Genomic DNA, 18684 nt, shown 5'->3' with positions numbered 1-18684 from the left:
TAATATTACTAAATGTAACAAAAATTAATATGATTGATAATTATCTTTTAAATGATAATATAACACTAACCTTGCAAATCCAACACCTTTACTTTGTCCAGCTGTATCACGTAATATTCGTGTTGAAATAACTTGCCCATATTGAGCAAGCAAACCTTCAACATCATTTTCTTTGAAACTCAGGGGCAGGTTTGCAATATATAGATTAGTTGGGTCCTGCTCCTGTTGCTGAGAAGAGAGTAAAAAATACTATGCAACTTATTGTATTACACTCCTGGCTTTTTATATATATTGTAATATATATAAAAATATATTTTATAATATACTTGTATATAAATTTCAAAAAAGCTTCATATCTATCATTTTAACATTCACGACCAAAACACATGTATTTACATATTCCTGTGTAACTATGATTACAAATGAATGCACAGACGAGGTCACTACAATGAGAAATCAATAATCATAATAAATATGATTGGAACATTTTTATATTAGCTCACAAGGTCAATATTATAGATTTCATATATCCTTGCATTTTTTATGATGATATTCGTTATAAGTATTTATTTAAAATGTCTCATAATACGCTTCTATTGTATATACACATTCACATGGAATGTTAAAATGATAATTCAAAATTAAATCTCATAACAATATATACAATGATGCAAGAAATTCAACAAACTAAAATTGTATACAGTAATCACAAAAATTTCTTACATGTAACTTGTCAATGTATTTTAATAAAAATAATGAAAAAAAATTGTATAAATCTACAACAAGATACTACTAAAGGAGAGCATTAAACTATAACAATTACTTTAATCTAATATTGAATGTAAGAATGAACAAATACTCAAAAAACGATTTGTTATGAATTAAAATAATCATTATTTTTAATACTGAAAGATTATCATGCTTCATGGCATTACTTTACCATATTGTGGTGGTTCTCCAAATTTGCTTTATGGATGCTTAAAACTAGTATTGACATCAAATATATACTGCATTTATGTACAAAGCATGCTCACACGCATTCGTTTTTTCATAACGGAACTCCTTTTTTCTAAATTGTATATAAAATTTACAATCTATATGTGCCTATTGCATTCAAAATTTAGTAATGCATAATAATGACCTAAAAGTCAAGAAGCAACTAATGAATTCACAAAAAACCACAATAGTGAATCTCGCCTGTGCAAACATTGTTTATTTAATGCAAATAATAAATTGTTACATTCTTCCAGAACGTATTTATCAATTATTATATCCTTTTCTTTTTTCCAATTAAATCATTTGTATTAAATGATATCTCGAACGTGGTTTCTGTTAGATTTACATTGTTTTGTTAACTGTGTAAAATATATATTTGTAACAGTAAGTATCTTTCTTTACAAGTAAACTTTTTTGTAAAGAATATTCATAATTCTTTTCTAGTTATATTATCTTTCTACTACTTTTTATAAATTTGTGTTTTAGGAATCACATATTCTTATATGATAAATAACCAGTACCATAAGTAATGCAAGCTAACTAATTGTTTATAATAAACAATACTGAGGATAACCATTCAAAGCATTAATAAAATTTCAGTCACATATGACACACTGTTGGATACAAGCATAACAAAAAAGCACAGGCATGTTCACATATATACAGTTATATTATAAGATAGAAATGAAAGTGAGTCAAATTATCTTGCAATGTTATTAAAATATATGTTTCCAAAATATATACACATACATATACATGTGTTCATGCTCAAGTTTTTCTTGCTTACGATTCTCATATGTAGAGAACAAAAAGCAAAAAGATATATGTACACTAAACTTAACTCGAATTCGAATTTGATATTTATGCACCCTCAAGCATATTTTGAGATCCACCATTTCTCTCAAAAATCAATCAACTCTACAGTTACTTGAATATACTTATACTTTACGACAATTTACTTCAATCTTGCGAATGCATTAAAACAAAAAAATAAATAATGAAAACATTATGATATAAGCTAAGCTTATGGCATCTATATATGTATATATATATTTCTTTTAAAAAATATAATATACATATACACATATATGTATGCATATAAACACATATACATATATGTATGATAAAACCATAATATAATTTAATGACTTTGTATCTCAATAAATTGATTTAATTGATCAAGTGTGAATGTGTATAAAGGATTTTAAAAATAATTTGTACATATTTCTATACATGATACTTAATCAGTAAATCACTAGAAACTTTAGCAATTCTCTGTAGCTATAGTGTACTAAGTTCTTGCTAAAGACTTTTCAAAATTCCCAAATACACATCCTAAACTTGTTTGGTGTGCCGGTTAAACTTTATTAATCAAGCCAAGTGTGTCAATCAGAGTCAACCAACACCCCAGGATTAAGATAGCACCTGATCTTCGCATAGCATCACTAACTGGTAAGTAAATACCATGTACCCTGAATACATTTAATAATGGGTACATTGTTTAGTTATATCATATCACATGCGACTGACATCATCACAGCTGCTGATGGCACCCCGTGCTTTTACCGCGGCCAGATTAGAAGAAACATTCCAAGTTAGTCTTTTATTTAGCAATAAATATAGGCAGGAACCAGTACTTTTTATTGGCAATGTGCATACGTAGATAAAAACAAATAAAGAAAATTCAAAGTGAAAAAATTTTTAAACTAAATGTATATAAGCGATCTTTTCTAATATTTACACACCGTTAGAATAAGAGACAGACACATAACATTTGACAGATTGCACAGAGAATAAGATAAACTATAACGTATTTTATTCATGTAGTATAGTATACTACCACACTTAAAAGCAATTTTAATGGAGTATTCTAAAGAATTTTAGAATTTTTCTTAGTATGACAATAAGCTACTGATTCTTTTTTTTACATAGGGCACAGACACAGACATCTGAATACATTAGAATAATTTGCTAGAGGCTTGATTTAGTGCTGAAATGAATGCAATCTTCAGACACGAATTATAAATGTGTTGACACAGCAGTATCAGCAGTTTGTGGCCGAGGTACAGCAACAAGCATCGATAGTTTGGTAGGTATATAAGACAGAATGGCAGAGAACTGGTGAAAACTAGAGATTTTCAGACAAGTGAGATAGGTTCTAATAGGAAGAACTTTATAGTACTTCTTTTTATCTTAAAATATGCATAATTGCCTGCTACTATATTTTCACTGATAATACAATTATATAACGTTATACTAGTCATATTACCTTTACGAACATCTGTATCTTAAAAATTTTTTTTCGAATTTTATCAATGAAAATATAATTTGTGCATAATACCACCCCTCTAGCAGCAATATTTTTCTGTTGTTAAAAGATAAATCTTAAGCATGTGAAAGTTTATAAATTTATTTGAAATCCCTTCTCACTTGTCAGTAAATTTAAATAGTTCTAATTTTTGTTATATCTTCCATAAAACCTGTCACTTTCTTTTAATCTGACATCTCTATACTAAAAATACTTTTTCTACAAGACGCAACGATTATAAGATACTAAACAGTCTTGTCAAGATACAAACTCTATGCATTTCTAGAGGGGCTGAGAGCAGAGCAATGATGCCAAGACGATGATGCCATGTTTGTCTTTCAACTATTATAACAAAAGTGAATAATTTAACAGCATTTTAAAGAACTTCATTATTAGTTATAAAATATTTATTGATAACAATTTTTCTGGAATTTAAACATAAAATTAAAAAGAACAATATACATTGACACATATATTGACATCTACTATTTATCATAACAATTTGATTAATTTTTTATAGTTAATAAAATAAATAATAATAACTTATATATTATGACTGTAGTCAAATACTGCTATTAGCAAACAAATATTGCAAATAAATTGTTGAATCTAACTTTAAAAATCATTTCATTGGAAAACTTTGATCACTGAAAGACAACCATGATATCTATTGTGATCAGAATTTCAGTACTTTTTTATCCAACATTATATGATAAATAATGCATGAAAGTACTGTACTGTATACATATTTATCATAGCAGTACAGGAATAAAAATCTTTTTCAAATTAATGGCATTTAATAGTTGATATATCAATGGGAGAGCGTAAGGGTTGTAATAATGATCAAATGTAAGAGGACTACAGATGGATTTTAGAATAGGATAGACTGAAAAGTAGAAAGGCAGAAATAGGAAATAAAAAGAGAAAAAAGATAAAAGGGAATAGAAAAAGAGGGGAAAAAGAAAGAAAGAAAAGAAAAGAAAGAAAAGAAAAGAAAAGAAAGAAAAGGAGTTTACTGTTACTCTGGTATTACTGTACTTGCATGCACAACCAACGTACACTGGGCAGTCTAGGGAGCAACCAGATACCCACTTTCGCCATCTGCGCTTGGATGCCCTTGGCAACCAGTGCTTTCACAGCACCCTCTGCCGCCACTGGTGACTCAAAGTCTACAAATCCGTAACCTGTAACACAACAATTGCAATATCAATTAGCAAAACCAGTTAGTAGTAACGTTGAATTCATAGTTAATAAAAAATAAATGATAAAAACAAAGATATAATAGAAAAGTTAATTACCTTTACACTTATTCGTATTTTTATCCAAAATGGCCTTTGTAGATGTAATAGTTCCATATCTGCAAAAACACAATGTATTAGAAATAACACACTCCCGCACTATAAATAAAATTCAATGTCTGTTAGTTCTACTAAAAGTTAGAGTTATATTGACAATCAATTCAAATAATAACATACTACCAATCAGATATTAACAGAAAATACTAATTGCACGAATGACTTACTGAGAACACATGTTTACGAGGTCCTTGTCAGTTGTATTTTGATTGAGGCCACGAATATACAAATTTGTTTTTGATAGCTGTTCTGCCTGTTGTCCTTGTATAGCATTATTGCTAAGACTTGTGCTCATTGTCCCACTTCGACTGCCGGTAGCACTGCTGGAACTACTATTAGTGTTAGCTGGAGAGGAAGCTGTAGGTACCCGTTGTCCACCATACTGTAATACAGTTAAAATATACAATTAAAAACAATTAAAAATCATTATTAACATAATAAATATATAAACAAAATAGTACAACATGCATATTTTATTATTTTAGAAAAAATTTTATAAAAAATGTTTTTGGGACTAGATACATTAAAACCTTTTAATTATATTAACAATTAGTATTTTTTAAACAATAGAACTTAATACAAAATATCAATTTAAAAATATTCAAGCAATAAATAAATACGCAATAACGAAATATGATTCAAATTAAATACTATTCTGTTAGAAAAAAAACATCTAATATTTGAACTTGATGAAAAAAGGTATCGAACGTGGTAATCAAAAATTATAAAAGTATACTAGCCCCACCCGGTACGAGAAAAGATTAAAAGTATCATGATATAACACGTGATAATTTTTTATTTTATCACGCCCTCTATCTACATACTGCCAGAGAATAAAGCTTTTCTTTTACTTTCAACTTGTCCTTTATAATTATGCCGGTAAAACATAATACCACTACTACAATAAAAGAGAAACGAAGATCTATGTATCATTCTATGCGAAGTACATACATTTTTTGAACAATCAATTGAAGAGACACATTGTGAGTTCAGAAAAGAATAAATGTTAATGAAAGATTGGAAAAACAAATGAGAGAAGAAATCGCACATCGTTTCCACGAGAACTGTGCTGAGTTGTCACGGCCCCACCCGGTTTGAGAAAGGGTTAACCCTTTCGCTGCGCAAAATGGTCTTTTCTCCTGCCTACGCATATATTCATTTTACAATATCACAGATACCTAAATTAAATAGTTTACACAAAAAAAGGGAAGATCTACAATTATCACACGACACTCCGCGCATACTTTATAGGTTACCTTGTTGCACTACCCAACCATTTTCTAACCATCAAACTGCACGTAAGCCGACTACGAACGTCACCCTCTCTTCATAAAACGATTAACCTTACTCACAAATAATTCAAAACTCCATCTGTTAAACTCAAGTTTAAAATTCACCATTGCATTCTAGATAAAAGCATCAATCATTCTTTAAGTTCATATGTATAAAGAGGCTAAACATTCCAGCTAATAAATCACACTTGTATCCGAATAAACAACAATCAATTTGACGTACAATGTTTAAAGTCTTAAAGTAACAACCTATTTGTCCATATGCCAATCGAGAGAATCAAAGAATCCGTCCATGTTCAAATCGAAAACAGTTCGTTACAGGAAAACGGCATGAGTTCCGAATGGTATAAAGCTCTAGCTGATGAGGAATGAAAGGAGAGGACTTACCGACGCGTGCTGTGCGTAGGTGGCGGTGGCGTAAGGATTCGCCGTAGGCGGTAGTTGCTGTGCTCCGACAGGCATCTGGCCCGCCGCAGCTGCAGCCGCTGCGCTTGGATACCGCGTGTACGGTGGATAGGCAGCCGCCGCCGCAGCCGCAGCCGCAGCCGCATGAGAGGGCGGCGCTGCGCCCCAAGCCGCTGCACTGCTCGCGCGATACTGCACGGGGTTCCCACCTCGTGGTCCGCCGCCGGTGTTCCCCTTCAATCCATGCCCGCCTCCACCACCGCCGCCGCCACCGCCACCTCCACCTCCACCGCCGCCACCGCTCGCCGGACCAACACCGATGCCACCGCCCGTAGCGCCGCCGCCGCCGCCTCCACCACCACCACCGCCACCCCCGGCGCCACCGGCATTACCATTATTAGCACCCACATACGCCGGTCTAGGACCATTCGTACCCTGAAACAGGTAACAAACAAGTACATTTTGATCGTTCAATTCTGTTTATTGATTTGTCGGTAGAGTGAACATATTTGAAAGGGAAGAGAGAAAAATAAGGAATGTTACAAAATAGCTTTATTGAAAAAATGATTGTAGTAGCAATAACATAAAATTTATACCTTACTTAGATATTCTAAAAAAGAATGATCAATAAAACATTAATTATTTTATAGTAATTATTTCTGTGTTTTGTTCCAGTACGAAGTGGACATTCCCTGTTTTTAACCAGTACATTACATCTTTAATGCTATCTTATGGAAAAAATTTTGAACATTATAATCATTGTGATTTGATAATTCTGCTATAAAATGAAAAGTCAAGAAAAATGAACTCTGCTTGTTTCTTTCTTTTATTCTTCATTTATATGCAAATCCATATTTTTATGAATAGTAATTTTTTTTTAATTTTCATTCAAACAATAGAATCAAATGTTGTAACAAGTGCTATATTTTAAACATTTTCCATAGGATGTTTCAAAAAGTTGATGCCAAACTTCATATACTATTCATCAAAGCGGGCGAAAAGGTCCTAATAAACATGACTGCAAACATTGGAGACCTTATTATATAAAGAAGGTTTTCTGGATTACAGACATCTAACCAGTAATGTGTTCAGTTCCCTAGATTAATTAAAAATTTCTGAAATGATAAAGGGCAATTTTCAACACTTTGGAGAATCGAAAACAGTTTCCACTTTTGACTTAGAAAAAACAGTTTTGCAAAAAGTTGATGAGAATCCCGATACAGGCTGTCGAAGAATAATATTTCAGAAAGAGACCATTCTTGAGCCATGTCACCATGTGGGAAAATCAGAAAATTTCAAAAAGTTCAATAGCACCGGTACTGCCTGATATTATTAATGACAATACTAATCTTCTTTTATTACTCGACGAAACGAAAATATATCTGGTAATTCAATCACAGTCACGGTACCACACACAAATCTTTTTAGGCACAGTTGGCCTTTAAATTTAGCCTCGCGGCACAGGAATACAGAACGTACAATCGTAACTGAAGACAGAGTCACGCCAACTGTAACATTTTCCAACGTGATCGCAGCGAAATCGTGATCGTCGGCAGAGAGACTAACGCGAGTCACCCAAGAAATAAATCGTTTAGGATGATTAATATCGCCTTGAGTATATTATTGTGGCAAAGTGAGAATAGGCAACTGGTTCATTACAGAAAGGAAGGAAAAGAAAAGAAGTTTGCGCTCTACCTGAGATTTGTGAGGTAACGATAACAATTACTATTTGCGGTGAAAACAGAAAACTTGCCCGCAACATTTCTTTTCATTGTAACCACATCTACGCTAATTTTCTTCGACTGTTCCACAGTGAAGATCATAGCATTACTTCTGTAAACGATATTGCGTGAGAACATACATACACAACGTATACACAAACGGACTCACACTTAACCGCTGCGCTACGCTATCCTAATTAGAGTCATTTGCACAGCAAATTCGTGTCAGTTAATGTCTTTAACAAACATGTTACAACGACTCTTGTAAGTCCGCGTACCAACAGTAGGCACAATCGGTTGGTCTGTTGCCAGATAAATTTGTTCACAAATAGGCCTTAATTGTAACGTAGGGAACGTATTGTACATGAAACAAGAGAGAGGGATATTCGAAGGTTGTCCTCCAGATGCGCCCAGTTAAAAATTACCGAATTCACAGCTCTGCCTCCATTGGTCTATAATACGTGAAATCATTTTATCCGTCTCGCGAAATACTCGGAAAAATTTTTACTACTAAACCATTACTTTTAATAAGGAACTTTTGGCGTTTTAACACTCGATATCTTTTAATGATGTATGACATTTCGTCATTTTTGTGTCACTACTTCTTACGACTTTGCGGCATTATTAGATGAAAATGTCTTGTTTTTATAAATGTTTAATTTTAAGCAATAATTTTATATTTTTAATTGGGTTTAAATATAATTCAGTATACTTTTATAATATACATGTTTTAGATCGTAAATTTTTCACAATTATTTTCAATTCACCAACATCTTTGAAGATGATTGTTACGTCGCGTAACACTCTACCTAGCCCAGGTCACACACCGCGGGCAAGATGGCAACCAGATGTCTTCGGATACTCACTGCGTACCCTCAATAGTCTCAAGTACCTTCCATAAATCTCAGGAATTTCCTAGTCGAGGTCCTTCAAACCAAACAAACGTCTGTTTCCGAAGCATTTCTAAAGACCATTGTCTACTACAGCTTGACAAGGGAAAGTTAGTTTTTCTCACGTATGATGCAACTTTCCTCCCACTAACCACTTTCTCTCGAGGGCGGTTAAGACCCTTCGTTTAACCAATTAACAACGAAGCCTATTTCCCTCACTCTCTTAACTAAAATCGTCACCAACAAATCCGATGGCCCCGTGCGCTAGACACACCCATCCTTAGCTTTCCTTCGCCACAGCATCGTCTCCGAACGGACTGATTTTACATCCTTCGAACGGTCAACATCCTTTAACCGGGTATACACAGCCGTAGATCGGTCACTCACTCATCTCGTACATACGCACCAGCGTAACTGTCTTCGTTATAAGTTGTTAGAATAAATGGTGATATATAACTTACTATACTGTGTCATATTCATTCAACCACCTCTGTTATCTTAACCGAAACAGGGGAACGACTATTTCGCGGCGTCGACTAACCGAATCGTAGCGAGAATTGACGCCTCTCGCTGACGCGTTTTCCTCGCGACCGCGTCTCTCCGCGAACGGTCGTAACAATGATACTAATGCAGAAGCATTGTTGCGAACTTACAATAATTTTCTGATAATCATATTTATCATTTTAATAGAATCTTTGTATTTAGATGTTTCATCTTATATACCACTTATGCCGATATGTAAGAAAATGTGACGCTATCACACTGTGACATTGTAACACTGAACTTCATACGTGAATTCATTTCTTTATTTTCAAATGGATTTAAAATTCATCAGTTAACAGTACCTTTCATTATCAAAAATTGCATGTTGGCTATGTTATCACATCCTTGTTACATGAAGAACGTAATTAAAAATAATGTCTAATTTACGTAGAATTAATAAAATTTCTGTTTCTATTATAATTAAAATGACTACACTAACTCAATCAAAACAATCAAAATGTATACAAATTAAAAGAATATTATTTGTTTATAATTATTGTGAACAATAGCTATTTCTATTAAATTAATATTTGCTAAATAAATAAAAAATAATTCAAGCTTAAAAAGAATAGAGGAATAATATGGGAACGTACATAGGTTCGTTTACATACGTTAAAGTATGTCTTCAAACAATATCGTTCGAGGGGTTTAACGTTTATCGAATCAATTCTTTTTTGTTTTTCATCGGCTTATCTTCTAAGATATATTCACGTAGGAAGAAGTAACTTATACACATATATATGTGAATATGTATTGTAAATACAGCTTTTTATCTATCGTGCTTGACCTCTACATAATGGTACTATCAAATACTAATAATATAGAGAGGTCTCGTTACAAACGATTGTAAAAACGTTTCTCATATTCGACAAGCTCGTTCATTTCTCATTGATGCAAATTCGAAACAGCATTACGATTACTTATGTAACGATAAGATAACGGTATTTTACTTGTAGCAAGTTCCAAGCGCAATTAATGAAAACTTCGCAAGGATTCTCTAGGAAATGTTAATTCCTAACGGCACAAGGCGAATAAACTGACAGTATTTTGCAGTTGCGAAATTTTGTACCTATTTTATTTGTAAATATTCTGGAACAGAAATTGTTGACAAGGAAAGGTATAGCACTCTATAATTAGTAAATAAAATAATTTTCCGTCTAGATTATATCTTTTTAATTCTTTTAATTACGAATAGGAATTTATAGATATAAAAGTCTATATATAGTAACAACGTACGTATATCTTGTTTAAAATTTGCAAAATTTTACCAAAAATATTAGTTCAATTGTGTACAAGAGGGCCCAGTAGATAACGTGTACCATAATAGCTAATCAATTTTCATGACACTTACTATTTTTATCGCATAAAGATATGACTTAATTCTTTTATTTAACTCTCAGATAGTATCATTGGGTTATATGTAGATGACTATAATAATTTATCTAAGATTAATAAAATCTTAGGTCATTTAATGTTACTTTGTACTGTATATTCCCGTGATATAGGTTAATAATAAAATAAAACTAAATTAAAAATTAAATAATCTAACTCTAAATTATTATGATCTTGAATGACTCAATAATGATAGCCCACATAAGTGCTAAAGAAAACAAAATCGAAAAGAAATAGTGTAACTAGGTATAAAATGAGGAAGTAGTGTAGCTAAGTAAATGAAAAAGAAAGGGACGTGTTTCCTTCGTCGATCAACACTCGCAGAATCACTCGCGGCATCGTCTCATTGGGCGGATAATTTTCTCATCGAAATAATCGAAAGCTTGCTGTCGTTGATATATTTTCTATGGGCGGCTGATTGTCAGGCAACATCAAAAATAAATTGCAATCGCGATCACGAAGGACTTTCCTCGTGGTGGTGTGACCGCCGCCATTGCATCTGTTGCAATCGCAGGACAGGCCTTTCCAGGACTTTCGAGCGCGTTGCATTCCAACCTCTTTAGAAAGGCCTCACTCGTTGATTTGCATTTTTGGCATAGTTGTGATAACACGGTTTACCGTTTGTTGGAGAACGAGACGAAAGCCAACCAGGTATGGAAGGGAATAGAAAAGAGAGAGAGAGAGAGAGAAAAAGAGAGAGTAGTACACGGTTGGCAAGTGACACCAGAGCTGAAAATCACGACTTTAAATCACTTATCGCGAAATTCAAACCTTGTTGCTTCCTGTACTACTTACTGATTTCTTTCCTCCCGTCTTCCTCTCTACCTTATTAGTAAACACAGAGAAGTCCTATTTCACGCTTCTGTGTGGGCGATTTGTTTCTAAACCCTTGTTATTCAAATTTCTAGATACACATGAAACGTTATCTACATCTGGTAAGAAAAAGAAAGCGTTAATGGATCAGATCTATCGGGAACTGCTTACCGATACGCTTGCGCATCGACTTTGCTACTTCCTACATTATCCACCAACTATAATGTTCCTTTTTTCTCCATATGATATCAAGTGGACAAGACTGGTAGAAATGGGAAAAACATATATATTTGCCTTATGACAGGTCCAAACTGAATTAAAGCGCTTCTTCCTCATTGATCTTGTCAGATTCGTCTCTCATAAATAATTATGCAATAAACGCTCGTATAATTTCTAAGTTTCTGCCAATTTTTCTGAGATACTTCTTTAATAAAATCCTAGATACTTCTTTTCTAATAAAATCATCAGTTTATACAAGGCCATTGCAATTATAAAAACTGTTATGCGTATTAAGAACTGGCGGCATTAAGAAAATTGTAAAGTCTCGCAGTGGACAAGTCGAAATCATGGAGGGTGAGTCTCAGTCTCGAGAGGCTTCGAATCGTCTTATTCCCATCGCTAGGTACGGTACACGTTACAATGATGCGCAGACGTGATAAGCAGGAAGTGGCATCCGGTCGGTACATCACGATACCCATTTCACACGTCGTTCTCTATTTCGCAGTGACCAACGGCCACGTTGTCTGCATGCCGTTCAATTGAACCGGCGGCATCTACGGGCAAATCGTCTGTCTCGTTATCGTTCCGTTCTGTTAAAGCACCGCGATGCCGGTCCTCCATTGTCACGATGATCACAGACGCCTCCACACACCCAACTTTGGAGCCTTGCACGCGCCTTTTTCATTCATCGTTAGGAATTTTCATTGATGTTAATCGCTAATACGAATAGTTAAAAGAAGTATGTTACATGTACTGGGTCTAAAATTAATATATAAATAATCTTATCAGCTTCTTTGATTGATACGTCACGTGATATATGCTTTTTTAATGTTTTATTAGATTATCGAGTAAGTCCTCGTTGAGGTGACAATTTTATTTTGAAGTTTAAATGGGATCTAAATATTACTTGCATAATTATTATATTATGCTCATACAATTTCTTTAACGGATACAATACGAGGCATCTCATTTTAATTATATTTTCTATTATCGAATGAATCCTTGTTTTGTTAATTTGTTACAACATTATTTCGAAGTTTAAGTGGAATCTGATTATTACCGATATAATTATCTATCTAATATTACTATGCTATAATATATATCTTCAAGAATCTGACAATAATCCATTGCAATTTTTACTATTAGAAGTTGCAAAACAAATTTTGAAGGGAAGAAACCACTAGGAAGCTTAAAGTATGGAAGCAGTCGGTGGAAACACTGATATTTGTGTCATCTCGAATAATTTACAACTTGTACTCTCATTTCTACAAGTAGTCATTAAAATCCGTTAAAGAGTCTAGCGAGTTAAGGAGAAGGAGATGGTAAAGGTTCAGCACGTTATAAGACGACTATATTTTCTTCCTCGATGAATTTCGATGACATTATCATTGGCATAAGTTTGCAAACTTTTCATGATTAGCAACGAGGAGATAAACGTTGCATTTACTGCAAATCTTAACGAGATCACGGGAGTACTCAGCCGGATAATTATGTTCAAGATCCAAATAATCTTCTTGATATTCATACAATTTATTAAAAACTTGCCTTGACTCTGAATAATATAATGATCATGAAACTTTAGAGCGACTTTAGACACATTTCAAAGTCTATTTAATTTTGAAGGGTCAGTTATCCAAATTAAGCATATGCACTTACTTATAATACTTATAAATTATACCTATCTATAATAAGTATTAACTTATTGTAAATAAACAGCCATGTCACTGTTCCACGCCAGAAAAATTACTGAAAATTCTCAACGTGAGAATTGATTGTAATTTCAACAAATAAATAAAAAAAAAAAAAGATTTTGAAGGGTCAAAATAATTAACTCCATTTATTTAGTTTCAATTAATTGATAGTAATTCAAATATTATTTGTCTATTTTTTTATTTGTTATATTTACTTAATATCAGTTATGAGTTTTTGATAATAATATTATTTGCGTATTTATTGCTATAGAGTAAAAATTCAATTTAATTAATCACGTTATTCCATCCCAAAATAGCGAAATCGTATTTGTCGAAGTTTTCCTGATCCTTCTTAATGATTCCTTAACAAATAGGAGGGCAAATATACGTATCTTATGGCAAACATCAAGTTTATAGTTTGAATTGATCAAGGGAAATGACAGATTACGAAATTATAGTAAATTTTGTGTACGTGGGGAGTACTTTGGTATGCACAGATGTCGATGCTTCCTTCAATTTCGTAAAAATAACGATTTTTCAGCGAACGACTTGTCATCACCATCTACTTCACGCATCATCGTTGTTTGAAAACGGTCGCGTAAAGCTATCTTTGCCACAGACTCGTTCCGCTTTCAAAACGGAATAGCAAAGAGGAAGGGAATAGCATTGAAATAAGGAATTGTCTGCAGAGATGTAATTTGCATTCATGTATAAATTAAAATTATGGATTTAACCTTTGACTTTTCCTCCGATTTGCTTGTTTGACAATCTATTCATTAATTCTTTAATATTTAAAAGGAAGATTATTCAAAGCAAATTATAATGAAGAAAAAATTCGAAATATATTACAGAACATATGGTTTAAAAGTTGATAGCCTTTAAATATATTTGAATTTTTGTACTTCTATTCATAAACTAAACTATTTATATATAACAAATTGTAAAGGAGAATAGGGTTTCTTAAAATCAATAGCAACAAACTAGATGGTCCATGCACAAAGCAGAAATAAAGGAAGGAGGTAAGTATATACATATATGTATACGGGAATTGGTGATTCTTTCTTCTTATCAGAGAGGCGTGACTGTACGAGGTCACTGATAAATGATAGTGGTGGGGAATTCTTATCGAGTCGTCCAGTATGCATATGTGAAACTCTCAACTCTCGTAATCACTTTCTAAAACAGTCTTTCACCTTATTTTTTTTTCATTAATCTGTTTTGATAACACTTTTTCAATTCTGTAACTAATTAAATCATAAAAACATTTTAAAAAGAGATTATACAAATAAATATAAAAAAATGTATTACACTAAAAGAGATAGAATATGTGCTTATAATACAGTAAAAATATAAGTTTAAAAAAACAAAATCATCTTTTTAAACACAGAAGATCTTTTGACTGGCAGAATCTTATATAAACAGAAATTGAATGCATAGGTAATAAATAATTTGCATGGATTGATTTGTTTTGTTTTAAGATAATTAAGTTTGTGCTATTAGATTTACTCACAGAAATTTAAACACATAATATGATAACTCTACTTCCTAGCTTGTAATACCTGCAATTTGATATTTTTGGAAATCTTCAAGTTTGTGCAATATTTCTCCGCTTTCTGTCAAAGCGTCAGCAATGTTTTAAAATACAACCTAAGTTAATGTAATCAAGTGATAGATTTATGAAGGAACGCGGGATCTTGTGCTACAATGAACAATTACACGTATTCGTCACATTTGAAAAGTCATAAAAATGTAAAGCAACGTACTGATAGCCGTTCAAGAATCTATACTTCCTATTGGAACAATTTGAGTGGCGACACTTCAGTCTTACGATTTATGAAGCTATTTCGATATCAATGAACTGCTAACTAATTACAGTTTTCGGTGATAATAAATCAACTTGCATCATATTCACCATGACATTAATATGTACATTAATTCCTTGTAAAATACGTTTCATCGATATCATTTATCCTAGATTTCTCTATCTAGATTTAAATTTCTTTTAACACGTTACAGAAAAAAATAACATTTTAGTAGAATCTAAATCTCTCTTGATAAAAAAGTTACAATAAAATATTTAAATATAGAAATATAGCAAGTTAAAAAAATCATTGTCTGCTTAGTAAAAGTTCTTAAATAAAACCTCAATGTGTTACACATTAAGTGCTAGAATATTGAAATTCTATTTTTTGTAATTAGATATATTGGGAATTGATACTGAAAGTATAATAATTAACTTATCTAAAAATATACAATTATGATTGTACTAGAATTCTTTCATTATTTCTGATTTCTAGTAAATTCTGTAAACTTCTTATCGTACAAGAACGTTTCGTTTCTGTTACATTTATAACAAGTTCTTGCTTGGTTCAAACTGAACAAGCTAACTTTTTAGACACTAATATTATACATAAGTAAATGTAACATGAGATACTTTGTAAGATAATCCTGACTACTTAAGAGATGCCAATGTGTTTCTTATAATACGTCGATAATGTCTAATAACACCGTATCATTTGGAATATCTAGCACAGTTAGTCCCCTAATTGATTATTAATTTCAAGCAACACCTTGTTTCCTTGGGCAGATATATTTAACATTACTATCTCACAACTTCCTGTACCTTTATTTTGTCTTCAAAATTTCTACTCATATAGCCACTACTTAAATATAATTTTTTACTTTTTTTTCAGTATTCTAACAACTAAGTGTGTAATTTTATTTATACCAAATTATTGAAGTTCCCAAGGAAATAAATTTCCAAATTTTTAATTTTTTAAACTTGGAATATTAAATACCACTTATTATTATAATATTGTTTCAAATTTTTGAAATGCAACAGACAGGGCATCTTCGCAGGATATGACATGGACCGAACTTTCTTTTATGTTAATACATCCCACAGCAGGTCCTGAGAGGAATCAGGATGTCCCACATACCATGCCAGGGCAAACAGCGTCAGTTGCAAGATCTCGCATGAATGTTACGCTCTATTAGCAAACGGATTCACGTTACAAATACGATAAAGTTTTTTCTTTTTACCGAGACTAGAAGGGGTCCACCAAAGATTCGTTGCCGTAGATTGTGAACAGTACACCGAAGAGATATTTTCTCTCGGGAGCACCAACGTATGATAAATATCATCATCCAATCGCTATCTTTTTACTTTTCCATAAGTGACGCCGGTACAAATCAATTAGTAGTTTTGTTATTTTTGATGCTTTTTATTTTTCTTGAACCCACCAAATAAACATCTAAAAAGGACTTATACATAGATAGTATTACTATAGTAATTACAAATAAAGTAAGAGAAATTCCTATAGCTCTTACCAATTTTTTTTCTAGTGAAATCACGTCACATTCTAATGAAATTCTACCGCGGCAAATTTGAAATTTTCTATTGAAAGTCACCACAGAATTGCTAGTTTCTTTGATAAAACACTTTCAAGGTTGTTTTAACGTGTAACGATCAACGTGCACGAGTTTAATTGAATTCCGTGGCCAACATGCGGCAACAAATTTGCCATAAAAGAGAGTCATAGAAGCGAGTAGATGAAGCGAGCCGATAAAGTTTACCGTGCGTTAGGACTGCAACTCGCTTTAATCCCGTTTACTGCTTCACGGCCAAGATGCATGCAGTCAGTGAACATGGTAACAGATATAGACCATACAGGTAGATACTCAAACTACTCTCACGCAGTAGCGGAGTGTCCGCTTCTCGGTTTCAAACACGCCGTTAACTCCATCTAGAAATTTATTTTTCCTATACCAACTTTACACTTCGCGGCACGCTCAACTAGCTGCAACATCATAGCATTGAGTAGTTTACTCGCTTATAAGTGGCAGTTTTAAAGTGGCAATTTGTATATTTAGAATAGTAAATTTCAACACTTTTGTATTATTATAATACATTTGGGAGACATTACATATTGAAATTATGATAGATATGACTTTCACATGAAAGAGGTTATTGTGTACGATATTCTAGGAAGATTAAACATACTTTTACATTTGAAGTAGGAAAAAATGAAACTTTCAAAAGTGCTCGATATCTTCCATTACTGTCTCGCCTGATACGTCACTGACTGTTTCACGCAGCGCTGGCGTGCATGTATCTAGCGATGGGACCAATATCCTCGTGTGCATTACCGGCATTGAGTGATTATTTTAGTAAATGCTATTTAACATATTACTTGTTTATCTGGAATTAACATTTGTTATTATTTTGCATATTTATATTTCATACACAGTCGATGACAAAAATAAGTGGATGTAGTAGAAATAGGTAGTAATGAAGTTCCGTGAAATATGGCTTGTACACATAAAAATTTAAATATTAATTCTAATTATTTACAAAATAATCTATATGCTATAAAGATATATATAAAGAAAATTTAAGTATATAACACTAGTACTAATTCGGCTAAACTTCATTGATATCTATTTCCATTACCTATCCACTAGTTTTTGTCTTCAAATATGTACATATACTACAGTTCTTAGCATGAAGATGAATTTAGCAGAAAAGTAACATAATAATAAAATAAAGTACTAATAAAATTAAATCAAAAATTCTATATTAATAATCCATATGTCGATAAACGTCCATATGTGGAAAAATCAGAAATAACAAGTAAAGAATCGGTAAACTTTCATCATTTATAGTTCTCAAGAACAAATCGAATCAGTCCCATCGCTAAACATCGACGGATGCGCGTGGATGCGCATGCGCATGCGCGTACGGCCTTAATGGTCAAGAGAGGACGGGAAAAGAAAAGTGGCAGAGGGGAGCAGGTAAGAGGGAACCAGTCGTCAGGCTCGCTCATCCCTCTGCGAAAGAGTTCCTCTTTGCCAGCGCATACCGGACATTCCGTTTCTTCACCTTGAGAAAATACGTACACTACGCACTCACGCAACACGGTGTGACACGCTCTGCTGTTCCTTTCGTATTTCACCGAGAGACATACGACACATACATACACATATAACTGCATGTTCTAAACTTTAGATTATTTTACATTCGAGTAGCTCTCTGTATCATATCTATTATCGATAATTG

The 18684-nt window shown here is 32.8% G+C and overlaps 1 protein-coding gene and 1 long non-coding RNA gene across 8 annotated transcripts in view; both read right to left on the bottom strand.

Annotated features, from left to right (window-relative positions):
* The window catches only part of LOC126864773 (protein alan shepard), a 46709-nt gene that overhangs the window by 3372 nt on the left and 24653 nt on the right, over window positions 1-18684 (bottom strand). For 3 of the 7 annotated variants that reach the window (XM_050616472.1, XM_050616474.1, XM_050616471.1), the window contains exons 2-6: window positions 6339-6791; window positions 4827-5041; window positions 4603-4661; window positions 4343-4488; window positions 71-228 (exon numbers count right to left, since the gene is read on the bottom strand). In XM_050616472.1, coding sequence (XP_050472429.1) covers window positions 71-228; window positions 4343-4488; window positions 4603-4661; window positions 4827-5041; window positions 6339-6791 — 1031 coding nt within the window. The remainder of the gene's footprint in view (window positions 1-70; window positions 229-4342; window positions 4489-4602; window positions 4662-4826; window positions 5042-6338; window positions 6792-18684) is intronic. The other 4 variants (XM_050616476.1, XM_050616475.1, XM_050616478.1 and 1 more) reach the window with 4 other exon arrangements.
* On the bottom strand, window positions 10556-13556 carry LOC126864785 (uncharacterized). Its single transcript, XR_007689333.1, has 2 exons — window positions 11698-13556; window positions 10556-11631 (listed from the first exon to the last, which is right to left on the bottom strand). It is a non-coding gene; the product is annotated as an uncharacterized LOC126864785 (long non-coding RNA).

Source organism: Bombus huntii, chromosome 4 (assembly GCF_024542735.1).
Source record: "Bombus huntii isolate Logan2020A chromosome 4, iyBomHunt1.1, whole genome shotgun sequence".
Lineage (NCBI taxonomy): Eukaryota > Metazoa > Arthropoda > Insecta > Hymenoptera > Apidae > Bombus > Bombus huntii.
This window is presented reverse-complemented; position numbering and strand designations above follow the sequence as displayed.